We start from the raw sequence: 24,096 nt of genomic DNA on the forward strand, positions 1-24,096 counted from the left end.
TCTGTACAAGACACAGTCATCTGCAAACAACCGTATATTAGAATCATTTCCTGAGCAAATGTCATTTATATATATTAAAAATAAAAGTGGCCCTAGGACTGAGCCCTGTGGCACCCCTGAAGTGATGTTTACAAAACTTGATTTTTTTGCCATTTAATACTACACACTGTTGGCGGCCTGAAGGGTAATTATCTATCCACACCAGAACTTCGCGGTCAATGTTTAGCGCAGCAAGCTTACTTAAAAGAAAAGAGTGCGACACATTGTCGAAAGCTTTTTGGAAGTCCAGGAAAAGGCAATCGATTTGTCCACTATTGTCTATTTCAGATACTAAATCATGGTTAAATTCAATTAATTGTGTTGTACAAGATAAGCCCTTACGAAAGCCACGTTGTTGAGACGCCAGCAAGTTGTTTGTTGATCAATGTGCCATTATTTCTTTATACAGAATATACTCTAATAACTTGCAGGGTATGGACGTAAGTGAAATAGGTTGATAGTTGGTTACGTCTTTCTTGGACCCACTTTTATGAATAGGAACTGTATGTGCAATTTTCCAGTCGCCTGGGAGGGCACCGGAGGACAAAGACTTTGTGTATATTACGTGCAGGTAAAGAGAAATTGACTCAGCACACTGCTTTAAGACTCGAGGTGAAATTCCGTCCGGTCCAATTGCCTTATTATCGGTAAGTTTGTTTAGTAATGCCCTAATTCCATTCACACTTAACTCTACTGATCGCATTTTCGGCATGGAACTTGTGCATTGCGAAGCACTAGAGCTATATTTCGGCAAGTATACGGAAAGGAAGTAGTTGTTTAAACAGGTAGCTTTCTCAGTGTCGTCTAATAACTCCTCATTATTGAAGACAATTTTCGTGATTCCCGAGCGGTCTGCTCCATAGCCTTTCATGTATTGCCAGAACGCCTTTGAATTAGTTTTTATTTTGTTTCCAAGTTTTTCAAAATAGTGCCGCTTAGCCACCTTTATATTGAGCTTAAACTCTCGAGTCACATCATTCAAGCTTTCAAAGTGCCGATGGCATTTAGTCCTTTTATATTTTAAATATATGCGCCTTTTTTTCCTTACTATTCTTAAGATACGAGCAGTCATCCAAGGTTTCTTTCGCTTTCTAAGTCTACCGCTTTTGATACTGGGTATGTAGGTTTCAGTAAGCTCTTTGATGTTTTGTTTAAACTTAACCCATAAATCTTGTACGTCACAGTCATCTCAGAGACATTCAAAAAGCGGCAGATGATCGAGAAGCTTCCTTGATATGCTAGCGTAATCACCTTTGTCATAGAGGTACACCGTTCTCCTCTCCTGTTTCGTTTGTTTTTCATTTTTCGTTTGGGCAATGGCGACGACAGCATGGTGGTCACTTATTCCTGGTACGACATTTACTGAACTCACCATATTTGGCAAGTTGCAAAAAAACAAGGTCCAATGTACTATTGCCTCGTGTTGGAGCATCAACACATTAGATTAACCTGCAAGAATCTACAATGTGCTTCATCTCAAGGTTTAAGGTTCCCCCCGCTGTCATGTCACAAGTTCCGTCACGCCAAGATAAATCAGGCAAGTTAAAGTCTCCCGCCAAAATGAACATGTGACAAGAAGCTTCCAAAACAATTTCATGCAAAAGCTTTAACGCGATTACGGACGAGTTTGGAGACCGATAGAAAGTACCTGCTACAAACGAGGAATTGTCTCGCATGGTAATTTTGCACCACACGGATTCTACTTCTTGATGACCTATATCTAATTCAAATGAATTTAAAGAGCGACGAACTAAAGGAAAAACGCCCCCACCCGTGCGGGATCTATCTTTTCGATAAGCAGCAAAGTCGCTGGGAAACACCTCGCTATCTCTAATAGAAGGGTCCAGTCATGATTAAGTTCCGAATACTAGATCAGCTTTTACAGAATCGATAAGAGCCGCGAGTTCATCAGCTTTATTGACAACGCTTCTGCAGTTCACTGTCAGTGTTATCAGATGTTGTATTTGACGCCCCCTTTTTTCTGGCAAGGGTCTTTTTTTTACAATTTGAACGACTTCTTCCTTTTCTTTGTCCCACCTATATGTTTTACCCTCCACAATTATCTTATCAAAGTTCAACCTAGCTCGATGTTTTTCGTTCATGTTGTTGGTTTTAACATATTCCCAAAGTCTTTTCCGAATATGTCTTGTTTCAGGTGCATACTCTTGCTCGATACTGTACGTCGTTCCCTTGAATTTCTTAGCTTCGGAAAGAACATGGGACTTTTCTTTGTAGGAGGCAAAGTTGACGATGATAGGCCTGTTTTTTGATACATTACAACGACCTATACGATGCACTCTTTCCACTGACTGCAATTCTAAATTCAAGTTTTCTTTGCAGATGTTTTTGAGCAGTAGTTCAGACTGTTCCCACGTTTCTGATTCAGAATCGCTGACCCCCCAAAAGACCAGGTTGTTTCTTGATTGATTGATTGATTTGTGGGGTTTAACGTCCCAAAACCACCATATGATTAAGAGAGACGCCGTAGTGGAGGGCTCCGGAAATTTTGACCACCTGGGGTTCTTTAACGTGCACCCAAATCTGAGTACACGGGCCTGCAACGTTTCCGCCTCCATCGGAAATGCAGCCGCCGCAGCCGGGAATCGAACCCGCGACCTGCGGGTCAGCCGCCGAGTACCTTAGCCACTAGACCACCACGGCGAGGCACAAGGTTGTTTCTCCGGTTTCTGTTTTCCGAGTCGACGTCCTTGTCATGTAGCTGCTTAACTTCTTTTGCTAATGTCCTAATGGTGTTTTCTTGGTCGCTTAATTGTTCTTTGAGCGTAGTAATTTGACCTTCAGTCACACGTAATTTACCGTTAATTTCTGCCATCATTTCTTCGTGTTTTGCCAATCTGGTGTCGATGTCTTCTAAGTTACTCAAAATTGTAGCCTGACCAGTTTGTAAGGTTTTAAGCAGTTCGAACTCTTGGGCATTTAGCGGACCGGGATTCAACTCAACATAACCGGAAAGTATTAACGATAATGCAAGGTACAGAACTTATGCGTGAAAAAACGAAAGCGGTTGCTACGATACATCATCGGCTTTTGCGTTCGGCAAACAGATACGTCACTTGTGGGACATGGAGCCGGCAATGCACGCAATAATCTACAAATTGTAACTGGGCAATTATCACTAACCTGCAGCAACAGAAGAAACGTTAGCTGCATGTCGGCGAGTGTGCCGGCTCCAAATCCCACGTAGCCTACGTGCCGCTCGATTAAATACGGTTCATCCGTGTCACGTGGTTGTCGTCGGCCCATGGCGATGTGATGGCTGTCCTCGTTGATAGTCGCATTCCTATGTGGCTTGGCGCTGATAATCGTCGGAAATGTCCCTGTCCCGCCGGCCGCTGGCGCTATCCATGGTGATCCTGTCGAAGAAGGCACGTCGCGGGCGTGTGCGATCGCTGGCCCTCCGTCCAAACTGCAACTGTACGTAGATGCAACAGCGCCAGCAACCTGCAGCAACAGAAGAAACGTTAGCTGCATGTCGGCGAGTGTGCCGGCTTCAAATCACATGAATGCAGGCGTCAGGAGATGACGTAGGGCAAGTTAAGTAGGTCAGAGCTAGGCTGTCGTCGAAGATCGGCGTCAGGAGATGACGTATAGGGCCAGCCCAGTCGGCCAGAGCTACGCTGACGTCGGAGATCGCGAGGGCACAACCGGTCGGCATGGAATCCAGCGAGCGAGTGATGGTAGTGCTGGACACTGCTACAGAAATCAACTTCAGTGGATAGCGCTTAACTATAGTCGACGTTAGCCTGACGAGACGGCTGTATCATAAAAGTACATTTGTAATGTTAATAAAGTTGGATAGTCAGCGCTGCAACCACAATTGGCGTTTCACGAACGGTAGGGTTTATTTGAGAAGCACATAAGAAAGCTGGCGTGGCTCCGTGGTAGAATACTTTATTGCCACCTGCAACGCTGGCATACGATTCTTGCTAAGTCCCTGACATTTATTCTTTGCATTCATCGGGTACACATCGTGTTAAAATTACCAATGTTTTTACTTGCTGTTCCTGGGCAGATATAAACTGTCGATTACCTGTAGTACGGGTATGTGCCACACGTCTGGCGGGAAGGATTTGACGATGTACGCGACGGGATCGTGACAATATTACAGCGAGCGCTACCATGAGATCACAATAATGGTCGCGTGCGCCATAGTTGTCCGCTGCCGGTGTCGGTAACCACTATCGTACGTAATAAAAAAACTATAAATATAAACATCGAGGACGCAGCGAGATTCGAGCCCGGGTCCCCTGCGTGTCAGCCCAGTATTCTACCGCAAAGCCACACTGTTTTTTTTTTTGCTTTGTTGCCTGCTCCTAGACACTATGTACATGAACAATGACGAGAAAAGAAATTAAGTTGAAGGCGAGTAGTTCGCAGGGTAATCGTCTATCAATGTTTCCGAGAGCAACGGTTTGCAAACTGTTATGTGTCTTGAAACTGTGGTACATGATGCAGGTGTTGCCATGTTCACGGACTAATATACAGAAATTTCATTGTGTCTTCGTGGTGTTTGCGTGGGCCTCAAGTTTAGAACGATGCAGTCAAACTAGTTTATTTAGGCGAGTGAAAAAAGGTGGTTTGGGACTACCACATTCATTCACAAAGCAAATCAATAACGTGTTCTTCTTTTTTTTCGTAACGTGAGTGATCCTTTCTTGCGTACGGTGTGCCAACTGAGGCCGATGACAGCTTTACTTGGATATGTAGTTGGCCCAAGACCACATGACTGGCCTTGTCCGCGGATATGTCAGGGAGTATTCTTAAAGGTACACTAAAGGCAGCTATTAGGTCGACTTTGCGGAAAAAGTGGTGCAGAAACCTCGTAGTGTTAGTTTTGTGCCAATGAAGGGCTAATTTTGAAATAAAATCACGTTTTAGCAACTCGCGTCGGGTTAGCACACTTCAATTTATCCATGTCAAGAAGCGGACTGACTCATGTCACTATTGCCGTGCACAAAGTTGCCCGAATTTACTGCGCGGTCACCCACACTAGTAGAGAGAACGAAAGCAACGGGAGCCACAGCAGCAACAACGGCTATTGATCAATTTCTTGCCATTGGCTGCGAGATGACAGACGTGTTTTGGTTCAACTACGCCCAGCTGGATGACACGACCTGTCCAGTTTAACCACGCGAAAATTGAATTTTTCGAACCACTCGCGCCAACTCCATAGTAATGTCTGGTGGTAATTTTTTCCATGAATGCAACAGATGCGAACAAGCAACATCTTGTTGCATGCTTTGATGCACGGAAGGTTTTTTATTCAGTGCAGCTAGATAGATTACTAGTGAATAATTGCAGGCGGTTCATCTGATGCCATCGGTATCATTTTGAGGATGTCCGGCTGTGGCACATGCATTCTTGTGCATACACCTTAATTTCTCGGTATTTAGGGCAATGCTGTTGATAATGTTTTCGTTTTAGATGTTGTCATACATTGAGCTTTCACTCTGACGTAAATTGTTATTCGACCTTAGTGTCCGTTCAAGTATCCGCTTTTTTTCTGTCTGATTTTTTAATGAGTACCTGTTTTCAGTGACTCGCAAGAAGCTGCAGAAATGTCTGCGATGTCATTTTTTCGTTTCTAATGTACAGGGCCATACACAGTGAAGGTCAAGGTCAGGACGTGCTAAAAAGGGTTAAAAGAATGCGAGTGGCTCCTGCCACAAACACCCTCTTTTTTAGGCTTCAAACTCGCCCTTTGCACATGAGGGTATTTTTAAATGAGCGGGGTGTATTTCGATCTTGTGGGTCAAATTGTCTCATTTGTAATAAGCCAGAAACTATTGACCACGGTTTTTTTTTTGCACTGCTGGAAGGGAGTGTGTTTTTTGGATGTATTGCAGAGAACAATCAAACAGGAATTCACGCAGGACGCATACAATATCAAATTTCTTCCGATAGATAATGAGGATGGTTTTCATAAGACTTACTAACGTTAAATCCTCCACTGTTTATGGCAGGCCAGTGTGACAGGATTTCACTGTGATTCGGATGCGCGACCCGCAAGAATGTATAGCCGTGGCCACGCCTGTGTAGAGTGCTCGAGGAGCCGGTTTTCACTATGCGGGGCGGAACCTCGAGGCAGGTTCGGGTTCTGATGTGGTCAGCCTGACAGCTAGGCCGCAAATGCTTCTGATACAGCTCTTCAGAGCCAGAAACTGCCTTGAGGTTTCGCCCCGCAGAGCGAAAACCAGCTCCTCGCGTGCTTTACACATACGTGGCCATGGCTCTACTTCCGACAGCGCATGTCGAAATTTGTGGAACTTCAGGAAACACAGGAGTTTGTTGAGTAGTGGTTGTCGAGGGTGAAACCCTTGACAGCTCTTAAGAAATTTTAAAATTGGTGTGTATTCGGTAGGACTACCACTACTTGTTGTTGCAGAGCCACGATGATGCTTGAAGCTCCGTTGCAAACTTGCCTTAGGCTGGCTTGATGTCGGGAAAGGAGTCGCATTAGCAAGAGTAATAAGCTGTTTTATTACCGCAAAGAAACAAACAGGTTTCGCAGAATGCGAATAGTACAACGAGTGGCGCGTGCAATGCTCCAACTCATTACAAAAGTTGTTCTTCACCTATTCACTGTGGCGCATACCCACATTGGTCATAATTCATCAGTGTCGCCAGCCTCGGCATAAAAAACTGCACAAAAGTTCTAGCAATTGTGCAGCAGATGCCACGATTCCCTTAAGAACTTCGAATGAAGGACAGCATAATGAATTCCGGCCTACTACACAAAAATTATAATTAGTTAACGCGTTGTGGGTACCCTGCAAGAGGGCTTGTAGCAGTTACCCAAAGAGTGTTTAGAAAAGGCTCTAAAATGTCGCTTTTCTCCCATTCACTGTGACTATGCGGCGCTTTCCGTGCAGTTCTGGCAGGTTTTTCATAGCATGACGAGCGAGTCATATTTGTCAAACCATCTTTCACTCCCATAATGATTTCAGTTTACCTGCGAGCTGAGAGGGGGATCATGAGAATGAGAGCACCCGGACGTAGGGTGCGGGATAAATAGATAGAAAGAGATAGATACATAGATACGTTGATAGGCGCTCAAAGTTGTTGCAGTACGCAAAGAAAGGCATTAAAAAAAGCAGCGATGACGCGTTTGTGATGATCGCCTGCACTTGGTCCACCGCTTTTCGGCAGCGAACATGGGAAGTAAACAGTCCTCGGAATTCTTCAGATAAGTCTTCTGGCACCGTCATCATCAAAGACCTGCGTGGCCATGTCTATTAAAAGAGTACTTACACGAGTTTTGAATATCATCTTATTGTTGCTCTAAAAACCAGAAAAAAAAAACAACTGGCCTCGTATCTGCATGTTTTACTGCATATGTCGTCGAAAGACGATAGTATTGCGTGTGGAGATAGTGAACAAAACGTTTATTTGATGTCCTGCGCGAGAAAACTGGTGAATTGTATTCTGGAAGCGCTGCGTTGGAGAGTCTCGATCCGTGCAGCGAAGACGAACGAGCGCACTGAGGCAAATTTGACAGGAGCACCATCTTCGAAAACGAAAGAAGCCGTGTGCGCCCGCGGATAAAGATGCGCGCCTGTCTCGGAGGCGATAAGGTGTAGAACGCAAAGCGACAAGCAGGTGCCACCACGACACGGTAGAAACACTCGCCTTTTTGAGCATCGCGTTGCGCAGTCAGTACAGCGTGATTTACGCTGTGGTCCTTAGAATTACTTATGTGCGCCTTTTCTAGTATAAAGTCAAACATGGCAAATGTCGACTTGTTGTTATGGTGCCTCAGATATGCGCAATAATTCGTTTTGTATTGACAATTGCACAAGTATAAACGCTAAAACTTGAGAAATGTTGGTGGGTGCTGGGGATGTGGTTGGCCGCTTAACGTATCGTTAAGTCTGTTGAAGATATCGTTACCGCGGTCAAACAGACAAATGTACACACAGACAGGCAGATCAAATTTTTTGCGTCGAAGGTCCCCAAGAAAAACTATCGTGTTCAAAAAACACTGGCGTAGAGAACCCTAAAAAATGGCAGAATATCCACGGAGTGAATGATGGAGAGTGGGGCGAAGCATCCGTCCATCCATTTGTTCTTGCTTCCGTCCGTCCATGCATCCGTCTGTGAGACCGTCCATGCATCCATTCGCCCGTCCGTCTGTGCGTCTGTTCGTGCGTCCGTCCCTACGTTCGTCCATGCATCTGTCTCTGCGTCCTTCCATGCGTCCATCCGTCGGTGCAGCCATCCGTGAGTCCGTCCATGCATCTGTCTGTGTGTTCGTTCGTCCATCTATTCAACACTCCAAGTAATACCATCTCGCATCTTTTCATCATATATTCCTGATATAGAAGCACCGCCATCCAGCGGACATTCCAAGGACTAAACAAGAGGTGGCACACGCAAACTTTCTTACGGCTTGCGCTTCGTATCTACTTCCCACCTTGAACCATCTCGACTTCATGGTATATACATACTAGTTCGCTGTATTCATGGCACTGCGGCTGAACGCTCGCTAAACGTTTATAAAACGAAGGAGGTTACGCCCGGCGAGTATAACGTAGCAACCCTGTCTTGTCAGATGTTTCTCAATGTACATGTGAATGGCTGCTTATGGGAAATGACAGACAGCGGAATTCGGCTTTTACTTTCTTACGGCTTGCGCTTCGTACTTACTTCCCACATTTAACCACCTTGAGTTCATGGCATATACTACTTCACTGTATTCATGGCCCTGCGGCTCAACGCTCGCTAAACCTTTCTAAAACCAAGGAGGTTACGCCCAGCGAGTATAACGTAGCAACTCTTTCCTGGCAGATAGTGCTCAATGTACATGCCAATGGCTGCTAATGGGGAATGGGAGACAGGAAAATTCGGCTTTTAGTTAACGCGCACGCTAGAAATTTTTATTGTTCAACAACGTACAGGAGAAACCTCCCACCAGCACCACCTTGCAGGTCAAAACGTAAGATTGGTTACACACTACGACTACGACTACGAGGGACGAACGGGTGCCGCTATAAAGAGTTTCACCCCTAAAACATCTCTGCATATATACGAGGAGAATGATGTTGAGAGTGGTTGAAGCTCCGGAGGTAATCTGGTAAACCAGGAATCCTCCGCACATTTTGCCCATCATGTGAAGACATGACAAGCACAGGGTGGTACAATATACCACTGTTTTATTCCTTGCCGTATATGGCATCTAGATGCGGCTTTCGTTGACCCTTGATTATGAAAGCTTTGCGGTCAGTGAATTGAAGCGACAATGGTTCTTGAATCGGATACAATTGAAGTATCGGCAAAGACTAGATCGATGTAGGCTCCCCTGGTCATCGTTGCATGTAGAATGATCTGCATCGCACAGTGTATCTGGATGTCATATATGGAATGAGCCAGTTATACGCCACAATATCTACGTTAAAATGTTCCGCTGGTATGAAGGGTGCGATCTTATATTTGGTTTCGTGCTGACGCAGTGTAATGCCGATGCACTTCATGACGTTTCCTTTAGAGAGGCAGGTACATAGTCTTGAGGACAATTCTACAAGAGAGTTTCCCTGGTGGTTGTCGGTTCTTTCCGGTAAGAAGAAATGCATCTTGTGATGACTGCACAAGCTTGCCATTGCTTGTGATCATCGTCATGGCACATATTGGGTACCTTGCATGTGCTGTGCCGCGGTGACAGAAAGGGAATGCGTGGTCTGGAACACGCATTATCTTCATCGTCATCAGCTGGCTACGACGAAGGGGGGGACAAACCTTTACCATGAGGTGCTTCGACCCTAAAAGAATATTGTGGTGCCTGCAAATGCACTGAATATGTTTTTAATACCGCTGCCTAAGAAAAAAAACATGCTAGATATCGAAGTGGGGGGTGGGGAGCTTCTCAAGGACGTTTTATTGCAGTGTGACGTCATGGAGAGGCAGCAACTCCCAGCGTATTAGCGGTAAATCTGTCATTGGCTCGTAGGCAATGATGAGTGAATTGCTGGCCAGTGATATTAGCTGAATGCAGGCACAAAGTTCGCAAACTCACCGGAAATACGCTGGGATAATGTCCATAGCGGTGGGGCTGGCTCGCAAATGCTCAGCGATGCCTTTTGCGATGCCTTTTGCGATGTATTTTTGCGATGCCTTTAATACGTGTCAGAACTATGACGGTCTAGATATTAATGGTATAGGGCAGACATGGTGGTCCCCCTAGGCGACTAGGACAGGAGTTTCCCTAGTGTGCCCGCCTGTGGCGAGACGGCTTATCTAAACATTGTGTAGTCAAGATGGTGGTCACATGGCACGTCTGACTGTTTTATGATGATGTACCATGCGACTGGACATGACACGAAACCTCAGCAGCTTATAGCCAACTTTAATAACGATACGAGTGTTGTAGCACATTACTATCGTTTTACAGGGGAAGGCCGGTTGGCGCTGATGGCGTACATCTACTTTCTGGTGTTGACGGGCCCCGCGGAGAACTTCGCGGCCAACGTGGAGGTCCTGTCACGGGGCCTCAGCTGTGGCCAAGAGAAAGTGGCCAACGAGACGCGACGAATGCTCGAGGTGGCCACCTCACCTTTCAAAGGTGAGAGACCGAAGCAGGGCTCTGCTTCACTAAACACAAGGTCTTGTGCTTGGTACATGGCGCCTTGCAAAGCATACAGATTAAAGTAAAAATGTGCTTGACCTAAATATGGATGCTGCCTAAGTAACCTCAAGTAAGCGAAGCTAATCCAAAACTTTACACTGCGTGACGATAGTTATAGCGCGAGAACAAAACGACGACACAGAGACAAGAAGGACACGAAAGACACTGTCTCTGTGTCGTCGTTTTGTTCTCGCGCTATAACTATCGTCATGCCATACCAACTAGCCCAAGCTGCCACACTTCTAATTTACACTGCGATTCGGCTTTTAGGGGCAAAGCTCTTTATAGCGGCACCCGTTCGTCCCTCGTAGTCGTAGTCATAGTCGTAGTGTGTAACCAGTCTTACGTTTTGACCTGCAGGGTGGTGCCGGGGGCAGATTTCTCCTGTGCGTTGTTGAACAAATATCGCGTGCGCATTAACTAAAAGCCGAATTCCCATGTCTATCATTCCGCCTTAGCAGCCATTGGCATGTACATTGAGCATTATCTGCCAAGAAAGGGTTGCTACGTTATACTCGCTGGGCGTAACCTCTTTGGTTTTAGTAGGTTTAGCGAGCGTTGAGCCGCAGTGCCATGAATACAGTGAAGTAGTATATGCCACGAGGTCGAGGTGGTTAAAGGTGGGAAGTAGGTACGAAGCGCAAGCCGTAAGAAAGTAAAAGCCGAATTCTCCTGTCTCTCATTCCCCATTAGCAGCCATTGGCATTTACATTGAGAAACATCTGTCAAGAAAGGGTTGCTACGTTATATTAGCTGGGCGTAACCTCCTTCGTTTTAGAAAGGTTTAGCGAGCGTTGGGCCGCAGTGCCATGAATACAGTGAACTAGTATATACCATGGAGTCGAGGTGGTTAAAGGTGGGAAGTAGACAGGAAGCGCAAGCCGTAAGAAAGTGTGCGTGTGCCACCTCTCGTTTAGTCCTTGGAGTGTCTGCTGGATGGTGGTGCTTCTATATCGGGAATATATGATGAAAAGATGCAAGATGGTGGTACTTGGAGTGTTGAATAGATGGACGAATGAACACACAGGCAGATGCATGGATGGACTCACGGATGGCTGCACCGACGGATGGACGCATGGACGGATGCTGGGGCGGTTGCATGGACGAACGCAGGGACGGACGCACAGATGGACGTGCGTACGCACGAACAGACGCACGAACGGATGGGCGAATGGACGCACGGACGGTCACACCGACGGACGCATGGACGGGCGGAAGCAAGAACGAATGAACGGACGGATGCTTCTCCCCACTCTCCATCATTTACTCTGTGGATATGCTGCCATTTTTTTAAAATATTCATCTGCGTTTCATGAATTTATCAGCAATGGCAACATGTTTTGCTTCGTCATTCGATGTAATGAAGGGGAGAGGCAGAAGAGACAAATTACGCCACCATCGTTTATGTGTCGGTTGATTATCTTATGCTGTCATCGCTTGGCGTTACGCAGGTGAAGCCAGCTATGCAAAAACGGGAAGCCAGCCACAAATAGAAAAGAAGGGAGAAAAGAGGAAGGAGGAGGAAAAAACTATATTCAGAGTCCGGCGAGTAGATGAGGTGGGCGATTGGCCCCGCCTAGGTTACGGCCAGGAGTCCTTGAATCCTGGCGGCTTCCTCGGCCCGCTGGACGGCCCACATTTGGTCTTCGAGGACGGAACTGAGCATTGCGGCTTCCCAGCGCGCGCGAAGGCTGTCAGCAGAGGCCGCATACTTGTTATGAGTACTAATCCCTCTACATTCCCATAACATATGCTCCAGAGTGGCTCTGGAGTCGAAACGCTTGCACCTGTCCGTTTTGTATATATCAGGATATATAATGTGCGATAGTGCAGGATTCGGATATGTCCTAGTTTGTAACTGCCGCCATTCGACAGACTGTCTTTTTGTTAATTTTGGGTGAGGGGGCGGGAATATGCCCCTCTGTAATCTATAATGTTTTGTAATTTCATTGTATCTGGTCATTCTGTCTTCCCACTCCCACTCGTCTGCCACGCCGTAATCACCGGAGGAGGTTGGGGCGGCAATTGAGAGGGCAGCTCGGTCGGTGAGCCCTCGAGCTGCGTCATGTACATCCCCGTTGTTGCTGTCCCCCGCGATGGCATGAGCAGGTGTCCATATAATATATGTATTTCTGGGGCTTGTTCGACACCCTCCTTTGAGAATACCTAGTGCCTCCGGGGAGATGCGGCCGTTGGCAAAGTTTCTCACTGCCGTTTGAGAGTCACTGACTATCACGGTTGCGTTTGTCTGAGCTACAGCGAGCGCTATGGCTACCTCTTCCGCTGTCTCGGTACTTGTGGTGCGTATCGTTGCGCATGTCTTACAGCGTTTGTTGCTATTACGGCTGCGGTAAACCCCCGTTTGCGCTTGTATCGAGCAGCGTCTACGAAAACTGCGTCCTTGTCATTACCGAACTTTTTAGATGCGGAAGCATCTTATACTCGCGCCTTGTAGTGCGCCGTCCGCGCCGTCCGCACCGCTTCTCGAACATTCGACAGCTGACGCGCGCGCATGCGCCGTCGCGCCGTCGCCCACCATCTGTGCCGCGCGCGCTTCTCCTTCGAGAACATTCGACAGCTGACAGCGCATGCGCCGTCGCACCGTCGCCATCTGTGCCGCGCGCGCGCTTCTCCTTCGAGAACATTCGACAGCTGACAGCGCATGCGCCGTCGCGCTGTATATATACTCAAGGTCGGCGCTCGCTCGCTCAGTTGCCGCTCGTCCGTTGGTTTGTACGGCGCGTCGACGTCCGAAGTCGCCGTGAAATGAATGCCAACGAATCCACAAACACAATGATCGACGTCCCTTCGACCAGCGCCGCCCTTTCGCATACGTGTGTACGTGTTCACTCATTTAACACCCCCTCCTACAACCACGTTAACCAATTTAGCCATCGACCCAAGTAAGTCGCAATTTAACACCCCATTTCACAACCACGGTAACCAATTTAGCCATCGACCCAAGTAAGTCGCACTTTAACACCCCGTTAACCAATTATATGCTCCGCATCCTCCTCAGTGTTCCCCCGAGGGAAGCTGCGGGCAATTTTTTTTGTATTTGTTTTGCTCTTGTCTCTCGTCTAGCTTTATAGTGTTCGGGGTGCATGTTTTTTGGCAAGGGTGGTATCATCATTGTTTCCATGGTCTCTTTTGGAATGTCCACTTTAACGCTGTGTTTTGTGTGATACGTTATGCCTAGTCGCTCTAGAATATGTCTTCCTGCTCGTGTCTTAGAGAGACGTTCATATTGCGCCGTACGCTGCGCCTCAATAAGCTCATCTATTGTATTGGGCAGGCCTAGCTTTAACAGTTAGTTGGTGCTTGTGCTAATCGGTAGCCCTATAGCTAGTTTGAATATTTTTTGAATGAGGCAGTCTAGCTTGATCTTTTCCGCGACTTGCCATTTTAAGTATGGCGCTACGTATACTATTCTGCTTATCACGAATGCCTGTATCAACCTTATCGTGTTTTCCTCCCTCATGCCACTGTGCTTAGTTGCTATCCTTTTTATGAGTCTCATTATTTGGGCTACAGTTGCATCCAGTCGCCTGAGGATTTCTCCATTGTTGCCCTTGGCTTCTATGAGCAGACCCAGTACCCTGATCCTGTCGACTATGGATATGGTTTTTCCATCGGCTGTTCTTAACTGTATTTCTTCTCTATGAGCAAGACCTTGCAGGCAGTTGCCTAGTTTGCGACCTCTATGAGTAGGTTTGTACAGCAACAGCTCTGATTTTTCCACAGAGCAGGCTAGCCCCGTACCTTCCATATACCGCTCGACCGTTTCGACTGCTGTTTGAAGCGTTTCCTCTATTTCGCCATCACTACCACTTCTCACCCATAGGGTGATGTCGTCTGCATATATAGTATGATTCAGTCCTTCGATTGCTTGGAGTTTGGTTGGCAGTCCAATTAGAGCCAGATTGAATAACATAGGTGATAATACCGAGCCTTGCGGCGTACCTGCACTGCCCATCTCGATTTCCTCTGAAACTAGGTCCCTATCATGATCTTTGCCTTCCTTCCCGTCAGGAAATTACGCACGTAATTGTACGTCCGTTGTCCCAGATCTAGATCGTTTACCATTTTTAGCACCGTTGCATTGGTGACATTATCAAAGGCCTTCTTGAGGTCTAACCCTAGCATGGCCTTTGTCGCTGTTCCCGGATTATCTATAATCTGATGTTTTAACTGTAGCATTGCGTCTTGCGTTGAGAGGTTCCTCCTGAACCCTATCATTGTGGGTGGAAGCGCATCCCAGTCCTCGAGATAGGTAGTGATCCTCTCCAGAATCACGTGCTCCATGAGTTTCCCCACGCAATATGTGAGAGATATGGGTCTCAAGTCCGCAATCTGCGCTCGCTTGCCTGGCTTGGGTATTAACACGATTTTTGCCGTCTTCCATTGTTGCGGAATCTGTCCTGCCTTCCATGATTTGTTAATGAATTCAGTTAACTTAGTTATGGACTCGTCATGCAAATTGCGTAGCGTTTTGTTAGTTATGCCATCTTTTCCAGGTGCTGATCTAGTATTGAGTTTTTGCAAGACGGCCCTCACTTCTGCCTCCCCGATCTCGTTGTCTAAATCATCATTTGCCAGCCCTGTGTAATCAGGGTGTGTAACGGGAAGCGCTTGAGATATGTATGTTTTCTTGATTTCATTCAGGAAATCCTGCTCTGTACCTTGATATATATCTTTGAATTAATCGATTAATATTGTGCCTTTCTGCCAACTTGTTTTCGTCCGGCTTTAACAAATGTCTAAGGATGGTCCACGTTTTCGCCATTCCTATCTGGTTGTCCATGTCATTGCACTTTTCCTCCCACTGTTGTCTGCACAGCTGCTGGGCGTATTGCTCTATATCTCTGTTCAATTTAGCTATCTTTCTACGAAGTGTCCGGTTGTGCCTTTGGTTTTTCCACCTCCGTTGTAAACCTTCCTTAGCTTCCCACATGTGGAGAAGCTTATTGTCTACATACTCTAGCTGCGCCTCCGGTGGCACCGTTTGCGTAGTGGCCTCCACGTCTCGTTTTAACTTTTCGGTCCATTCCTCAATACTCCGTATCATTTCGTCGGGCTCCTCTCTGATGTTTCGGAACTTGTCCCAATCGACAAGTTTAAGTTGTCTGCCTTTTGCCTTCGGCGGCCCTGCCCTAACCGTTATTTCAAGTATAAAATGATCGCTTCCCAAGCCATGTTGCGTATTGGTCCATTGCGTGTCCAGTATATTTTGGTGAACGTCAAATCTGGCGTGGTATCCGCGCAAACGCTTGTACCTGTTCTTGTAGGAATGGATGGATCGGTCACGAGCGTCAGGCCCTCCTCCTGTGCGTCCAACCACAAGTTCCTGTCTTTCTGGGTTTCGATCCTGTATCCCCATGCACCGTGTGGGGCGTTGAAATCTCCTCCAATCACTAGCGCCCGGTTACCCGTTATAGCGATGGTTTTTCGAAACAGCGTGCGGAATTTGTGCTTTCTGCATTTAGGACTGCTGTAAATATTCAATACAAAAAGACTGTCTTCTGTTTTTCGCGCGGGTATGAGTTCGAGGAGAATGTGATTTATTGCCTTGATTTCCGTGTCATGTTGCACCACCGCGTGATTTCGCTTAACCAACGTTGCTAATACCTTTGTCTCCCCATCAGCACTGCCGAATGACTTATATCCCGACAGTTTGACCAGCCCGTGCGTTTCTTGCACCATTATAACATCCGGGGTGCTGGTGTCTTTAAGATGTTGTTGCAAAATGTATCGTTTTCGATTATATCCTCGACAATTCTATTGCCAAATCGTGTAGCTATTTTGTCTGTCCATGGTGGCGTTACAGGCTTTCTAATCCCTCGGTGGGCACCGAGGTCCTAGCGTACGGTTTAAAAGACGTCTTCACTGGGCCCCTACCAATTGACTGCGATCCCCATATTGCTAGCTTGGCGTCGAAATCAGCCACCATTTGCTGCACTTTCTGCAATATCGTCTTGCCTAGCTCCTCGATTTTGGCCTCTATGTTTGCCTCAAATCTAACTTCTTGTTGTTCGAGCTTAGTTTGCAATTTTCTTTCAATTTGTTCCATTTCGGCTTTCACGGTGTTTGCGAATTACTCCTGTCTTTCTTGTGGCGTCGCCACTGCTTTTGGTTTCTTTACCACGCTTTTAATCGGAGCGTTCTCTGGTTTACGTTTACCAGGGGTGAGGGCTGCTACCTCTTCCTCCATTGCTGCGCCTTTTTCCTCCATTATAACTTGTGAGGTTTCCTCGTTGCGTGTAACCCCTCTGTTTTTCAGAAAATCATTTTCTTCCCTGAGTTTTCTAATCTCATTCATAAATGCAACATTGTTCTGCCTGATCCGCACCAATTGGTTCTCTAGCGCCTTAATCCTACATTGAAAATCAGCCTCTGCCTCCAGGTGAGCAATCACTGGATGGTCGTATGTACCGGTCACTTAACACGGTACTGCGAGACGGCTGCTATACCATCGGCAACTGAAGCTGACGTGCGTTCATGCTGCGTTTTGTGGTTCTACGGCATGGACCCCCTAAAATTGTTATCAGTGATCGTGGGCGACAATTCACTGCAGACGTGGTGGAAGAGATGTTTCGTCTCTGCGCTTCAAGCTTTCGGCACTCTACGCCATATCATCCCCAAATAAACGGCTTGATGGAACGAACTAACAGGACTCGCACGAACATGCTATTTATGTATGTCGCAGCAGATCACAAGAACTGGGACGGCGTGCCACCTTTCATAACTTACGCATTTAACACCGCACAGCATGAAATTACCAGCTACAGTCCGTTCTTTCTTCTGTATGCTCGGCCGCCTCCCTGGATACCGTCTTCCCGTTTTTGGACCACCATGATTCCGGTATATCCGAGATCGTCTGCCGTGCAGAAGAAGCCCGACGTCTTGCTTACATGCACACCCCCGCTTCGCCAGATCGCTCGAAGACACGTTTGGACCGTCAACGCCGACACGTGACGTATAATCGCGGAGACCTCGTGTTGCTGTGGGCGCCAAATAGGAAACGTGGGTTATGTGAAAAATTGCTTGCGCACTATGCGGGACCTTCTGCTGTTCTAGACCGTATAAACGATTTAACTTATTGCGTAGCACGTCTTCATTCTAATGGCCGACGGTCTGCAAAGACAGAACTTGTTTATATCACACGTTTAAAAGTGCTATATTCCCAGAGAGACTCTTTAACTCGCCCGGTGGGCTTCGTCTGCGCGGAGGGAAATGTTGCTGCATATGTGATTTGGATATGAGCCTCGAGGTAGGGGGGGGGGAACAGGCAGGTTAGAGAAGACGACGTTCGGCTAGCGAGATAAGCCTCTGGTGCACGACACCTTCAAGTCTACCGGTACGCCACAGTGGAACCAACACATTGCTAAACGTAACAATATTTACACAGGTGAAGCACACCAGGCGTCGAGACGCGCCTTTACGCGGGACACGACCGGCCGTAATGAAGGCCATGGAGAGGGAGCTCCAGTGCACTTTCGATGCGCTCCAATAGTATTCAAGGCATTGCAGCAGCTGATTTTTACTATCTAATTCTGGAAGTTATTGTTGTATTTATCAGAATCTGGATTAGTCGTCATATAATGGGTGCGTGTTCAATAGGATGAATGTTATAGCTTTTAATGGTTCGAATGTGTTCTTCCTAGACGTGGTTGACCATGTGTAAAGCATTTGTATAAGAGCAGTAGCAAATGCTTGAAGGAATTTGGTTACCATGCTTTTGTTTGCCTCGTTTTCGCAGCTGTGTATGACCGCGTGAAGAAAGTCGTAAGGCTTCTTCTGGACTTTGGAGCTCTCATGAAAAAGGCGTTCCTGTCAATCAAGAACCTCTTCACCGAAATATGTATGTATCTCATCCACACTGACATTAAGGTCCTGATAATGCATGCGATCACTTTGTGTATTTGCATATCTCAGCAGCCGCGTGAGCGTGTGCGCCAATTCATCGATTCTCAATAGACTCGAGTTCTGTGGTCGCTAATATCATGCAGCATGACTTGAAAAAAAAAACACACCGTGCGTATTATTCTCAGTGTACTGTAGTAGCCACTACTAAATGTTTCGTTAATGAGATTTAGATAAACAGTCTTAATTATTTTTCCAACTCAACAAGTGCTCACCTGATTATTAACATGTCCATTAGGAATTTCCAGCATGTTCCAAAGACATCTGACTGTTATTTTCAGTGACGTAATTATTACGTGCTCATTTAGTTTCCGCTTGATGAAGAAAGCACGAGAAATATGAAAAATAACACTGGCCAACGCTCTCACCCACAATAGGTCTGGAATTGCTACCTGCCTGTCATACCCTTCGACTGCAGTCTTGTCGCGTGACATTTTTCAGATTTCGCGTGCGTTCTTTATTAGCCAAAAAAAGTCAGTACCTTTTGAGAATAACGCAGTTAGATGTTATTTAATTATGCTTTCATATGCCCCAAAGACATTTTAATGATTAATGAGTATTTGACGATTGAGAAACGTAATATGGTCTAATTACTAGCCAAACAGTTAGTGTCTACTACAGGGAACAGTATACACCAAGTGTGCTCCGCGTAACGATGCCCTTATTTTTAAAAGTCGTGCTACGTGATTTTGGGACACCCTGCAAATGAAATCATGAGTCTCAAGAGACAGGAGCTTTGACCGATGGTACAAAAAAAGTTTCAGTAGTTTATTCTGAGAAACCTTCGCAAGTGACAGGCGCACGATTGATTGGTGGTGTGTCCACGAACTTGCCTGTACACTTCGTCCTAATGTTTTGGAACAGATTTCCGGCCCTTTAAACGCATCGTTTCATAGATCTAGAGCAAAATAATATCACGTCGTAATGATGGCGAAGAATAAAATGACTTCGAACAATGAATCGTGATTAGACTTTCTATGGGGCGAACATGTACCCTGAAAAAAGCAATAAACAATATAGCACTTAAATCACAAGAATACCGTCAGTCGTTGGTCCGTCTGGACTCAGCAGTGCGCGTGAAATGCGATTATAGGGTAGTGCGATGAAGCACTGTGTACAACAGAAATAAATTGGGTTATTTTCTTCGATCACGAACTTTTGTTTCATCAGTGCAAACTGATGAAAACAGCTGCTTACTTTTAATGACAGTAACGCGATAGCGTTAAAGAGCTCTTTCGCAGAAATTCCGGCATCAGCGTCGTTCGTTGTAAACAAAAAATCACCTTGTCCATGACCATAGAATTGCGAAAGATTCCAACAAAATAACGAACTTTGCTGGTCTGAGTGAAGATCGAACCATGGTCAAGTATTGAGGGACCATGATCGAACTGAGGCCATGTGCGGGACAAGCTGCCACTCAGTCACGCGTCTCCTCTTTTTTTCTCTTACATGATATTTACTACGAATGTGCTTTACGAATATACATAACACCTGAGGCCGCTTCGGGGTGCACGTTAAAGAACCCCAGGTGGTCTAAATTTCCGGAGCCCTCCACTACGGCGTCTCTCATAATCACATAGTGGTTTTGGGACGTTAAACCCCACATATCAAATGCTGAGGCCGCTTCGACAAATAGGCATTACATAACAAACCCTATACAACACTGGGTCTAAAAGGGCAGTGCTCTTCATGAACTCCGGATACCAGTGCGGCTGAAACAGAAGTTGTGCTTCAAAGTCTTTTACCTGCACAGTCACTTGTAGAAAGAGGGTTTGCGAAGACATCATTTATTTATTTATTTATCTATTTATTTACCCTCAGGGCTTTCACTTTACAAAGGGTAGGGGTACGTTACATGTCAAAAATAGGAAACAACACTTAATAAATATATACAAGAACAAAACTTCAAATTTGACAGAATTACACAGAAATAGATTGCATAGAAACTACTTCAATAAAAACAACGTCGCAGTAGCGATAATGCAGGTAGTACATGTTCAAGAGCTAAGCGAAGAACAGGAAATACCCGAAGAGAAAAACAAAGAAGACATGACATAAATAACACGAAGGAAAAATCAAGCAGCGCCAAACATGCTTTGTAAAAGAACCTTAAAAGGTGATGTGTCGGTGATAATGGTAGCTGAAAGTGGGAGTAGATTCTATTGAGATGTAGTTCTTGGTGTGAAAACGCGCGAGTAGGTAATGGTTCTGCTTTGAAAAATACGAACTTTTTGTATATGGTCGATTCTGGGTGATATAAGTAAGGGGCGTTTAACAAGATGTTCGCGAATGTTATTGTTATAATCATTACGCTAATGGAAGAGACTGAGCCGGGCTATTTTACGCCAAATGGCGAGTTCAGGAAGGTAGAGCTGAGACTTCATTAGTGTAACACTGGCCACGCGGTTATGATTGGACAAAATGGTGCAAACTGAACAATTGTGAACTGCTTCCAGTTCATGTGTTAGTCTAATGCCACCAGGATTCCAGATGGATCATGCGTATTCAAGTGATCGACGAATGTAGATACTGTAAAGAAGCTTCTTAAGGGATGAAGGTGCCATGTAGAAGTTTCTGCGAAAAAAAGCCGAATAGACGCTTAGCCTTGGCGATTATGTACTTCAGATGATGGTTCCATGTCAGGTTATTGGAAATACGAACACCTAGATATTTGTAAAATGAAACAGCCTCGAGGTAGGTATCATTAAGATACTACTGTGGTCAAACAAGTGAAGTGTGGCACACGCGCATTGCTTTGTATTTTGAAATGTTAAGTTTCAAGTTCTATAATTGGCACCAGGTAAATATGGCGTTTAGGTCCGTCTGAAGTGAGGCAACGTCGTCTTGGTTATTTATTTTCCGAGAAATCACGCAGTCATCAGTGAATAGGCATACTCTTAAAGTAAACATTGTTAGCAGAAACAAACTGTGTTCGGGTAGAAAGAAAGGCTCTAATCCAGTTAAGCACGTTATGATCTAGATTTAAATGTTTCAGCGTAAGAAGTTGCACCTGATGACTAAACTTGTCAAACGCTTTCGAATAATCTAAAAACGTGCAGTCAATGGTAAATCCAAAATCGAGTAAGACATGCAGGTCGTTAGTAAAGACTAAGAGCTTAGGAGAAAGTTTTACGGAAGCCCTAGTGGGAGGGAGTGAAAAAGCGGTTACACTCGAGAAAGTTATTAAGGGGAGTGAAAATGATACGCTCAAGTATTTTGCACAGGACAGATTAGAGTGATATCGGGCGGATATTTAAGGGATTGTGTGTTACCCCCCCCCCCTCTTGTGAATTTTTACTATCTTATCAACCATCCGGGCACCAGGTGGCGTAGAGCGGAGCAGTCGGTGGTCTTTGCGCTCCCGCTTTGGCAAACGATTTTTGCGGTTTTTTGTGCTGTGCCTCAGGATCTTGCTACGAGTCGACGCATAAGCTGCCAAGGTTCACGTCGGTAGCAGACGTTCAGCGGTAAGTGTGCATTTTTGAGCGTTTCTCGGATTTTTACACCACCGACTACGCCTCGCGTGCTTGGCCGATCAACCACAACGCCGAGTTGGCGTCTGCTGGGCAGGACGCGCCCTTCCTTGGGCGCGCCCTTCGTTCCACCTGCTGAGCCAATATGCTGGACGGCGCCACTGTTATTATGGACGGCGATGACCTCCCTCTGGAAGAGTTTGGAGAAAAACACGGCTGGCGCTCCACCACGGTGAAGAAAAGCTCGAGGCGCATGAACGCCAGTGCTACAGAGTGTGCCAATGCGTGCGGCGGGAACGCCAGGGGCCATTTCAGTGCTACAAAAAAGGTCTAAACTTGAAAAATGAAGTTATCAAATCATCGAGAATGGCTTGATTGCCGAGCGAACACTGGAGGATTGTCGTTCGTCCAAGGTGTGGTTTGCACGGCGAGAAGCCGGCTCAGCTATACTTGGTCGGGCAATCGCAGAGGCAGCTGGAATTGCATCCACGCTCCTCGGTCAGGATATCGTCTACCCGAATGCAACGCAAAATAATATAGTTATTAGCATGGAGTCCCGGGCGAACGCTGACTCCTACTTCAGGATGAGCTGACTTACATTGGGAATGAAGAAGTATGACATCAACACTTACGAGGCTTCCCCGCATGAGACGTGCAAGGGGGTCATCCGTAAGATTGACGCATCGGAAAGCCACACGGAGCTGGAGAGGAGCATGCTCACTGAAAGAAACCTCTCAGCTTTGGGAATGAGACGTATTAAGAACACTGAAGCGGTGGTTATTGTCCCCGATGGCTACACAGTTCCCAACTTCATTTATTTCGGCACGGCGCTGGTCAGATGCTCGCTTTACCATCGGCAGCATGACTGCTGCTATGCCTGTGGCAGACTGGGGCACAGGGCGGATGTCTGTCCGACTCTGGACGAAGCTGTGTGCAAGAGGTGCGGAATGAACAACCCTGATAAGAACCATCAATGTTCCCCACCTGTGGATTCTGTGGTGGTCCACACGCCACGACTGATAAAAGTTGCCAGCAAAGCTTTCAGCTTCCTTTTATTGTGCGAGGGTGGCGAAGAGAGCGCCACGCGGAATCTGAGCGTCGTAGTCAGCATACGGTACCTGCGAACGCCGACGAGGGTGTGAGCCAGCCTGCGCACCGCAACTCCTGTTGAAACGATCGTTCTGCTGCAACTGGGGTGGACAGCCGTGACTCATTGCAACGGGCAAGCAGCCGGTCCAGATCCAGATCTCGGTCCAGAAGTCGCTCTTGAGGCCAGAGAAATGAAACGTCGTCTAAAGTCACGGTCCAGAGATCGTCGTCAGTCCCAATCTAGAGGCCCGTCACACTCGAGGAGCTGGTCTAGGGACCCGCATGGCACAGTCCGTTTCCAAGGCCCGCCCCAACCCGAGATGCAGGGTGGCACCTGGGCTGACCGGGTGCGTAGCGAAGGAGGTGGAAAGGTAACGGGGGTATCTGCGCCAGAGCATGGTCTCGTGGAGCTAAATCAGCTTAAGAAGGAGAATGCCGAAATGCGCAGCCTTATTGAGTCGCCGAGAGCCGAAATGGCTGAGCTTAGATATCTCAAGCTACTCAGGCATCTGCTTCTCAGTCGGTAGGTTCTCCCTCTCCTCAACCCACGGATGTTCCCATTGTCGTGGAAGCGGGCCCCTCGGGCAATTCAGGCAAGCGTAAGGCTGCGTCTTAGGCCGAGAATGTGCAGGCTAAAGCTAAATCTGATATCAAGGAGACCTTAAATTCGATTTTCCTTGAGATTCAAAGACTTAATGAGCGTTTCTTGGCGGTAGATCAACGTCTCACAGTTATGGATCAGAAAATAGATATTCAACATGCCATAATTTAATGTGTGGAGACTAAATTATAGAACGCCGGCCTTATGGTGCAGAGCCCCAATATCAGGGGAGCAACTAGGATTCACTTGGACTTCTTTCTAGAGGGAACGCCTTTATCGGCGCCCATTTCCATGAGTATCCTGAGTACGAATAGTACGGCTGCTTCTGTACA

The 24,096-nt window shown here is 46.5% G+C and overlaps 1 protein-coding gene across 1 annotated transcript in view; it reads left to right on the plus strand.

Annotated features, from left to right (window-relative positions):
• LOC119171529 (DC-STAMP domain-containing protein 2) overlaps positions 1-24,096 on the plus strand; it is a 134,518-nt gene that overhangs the window by 15,854 nt on the left and 94,568 nt on the right. Inside the window, exons 3-4 of the mRNA XM_075892053.1 lie at positions 10,445-10,615; positions 18,438-18,539. Of these exons, the coding sequence (XP_075748168.1) occupies positions 10,445-10,615; positions 18,438-18,539 (273 nt within the window). The remainder of the gene's footprint in view (positions 1-10,444; positions 10,616-18,437; positions 18,540-24,096) is intronic.

The sequence above is a fragment of the Rhipicephalus microplus genome, chromosome 4 (assembly GCF_043290135.1).
Source record: "Rhipicephalus microplus isolate Deutch F79 chromosome 4, USDA_Rmic, whole genome shotgun sequence".
NCBI lineage: Eukaryota > Metazoa > Arthropoda > Arachnida > Ixodida > Ixodidae > Rhipicephalus > Rhipicephalus microplus.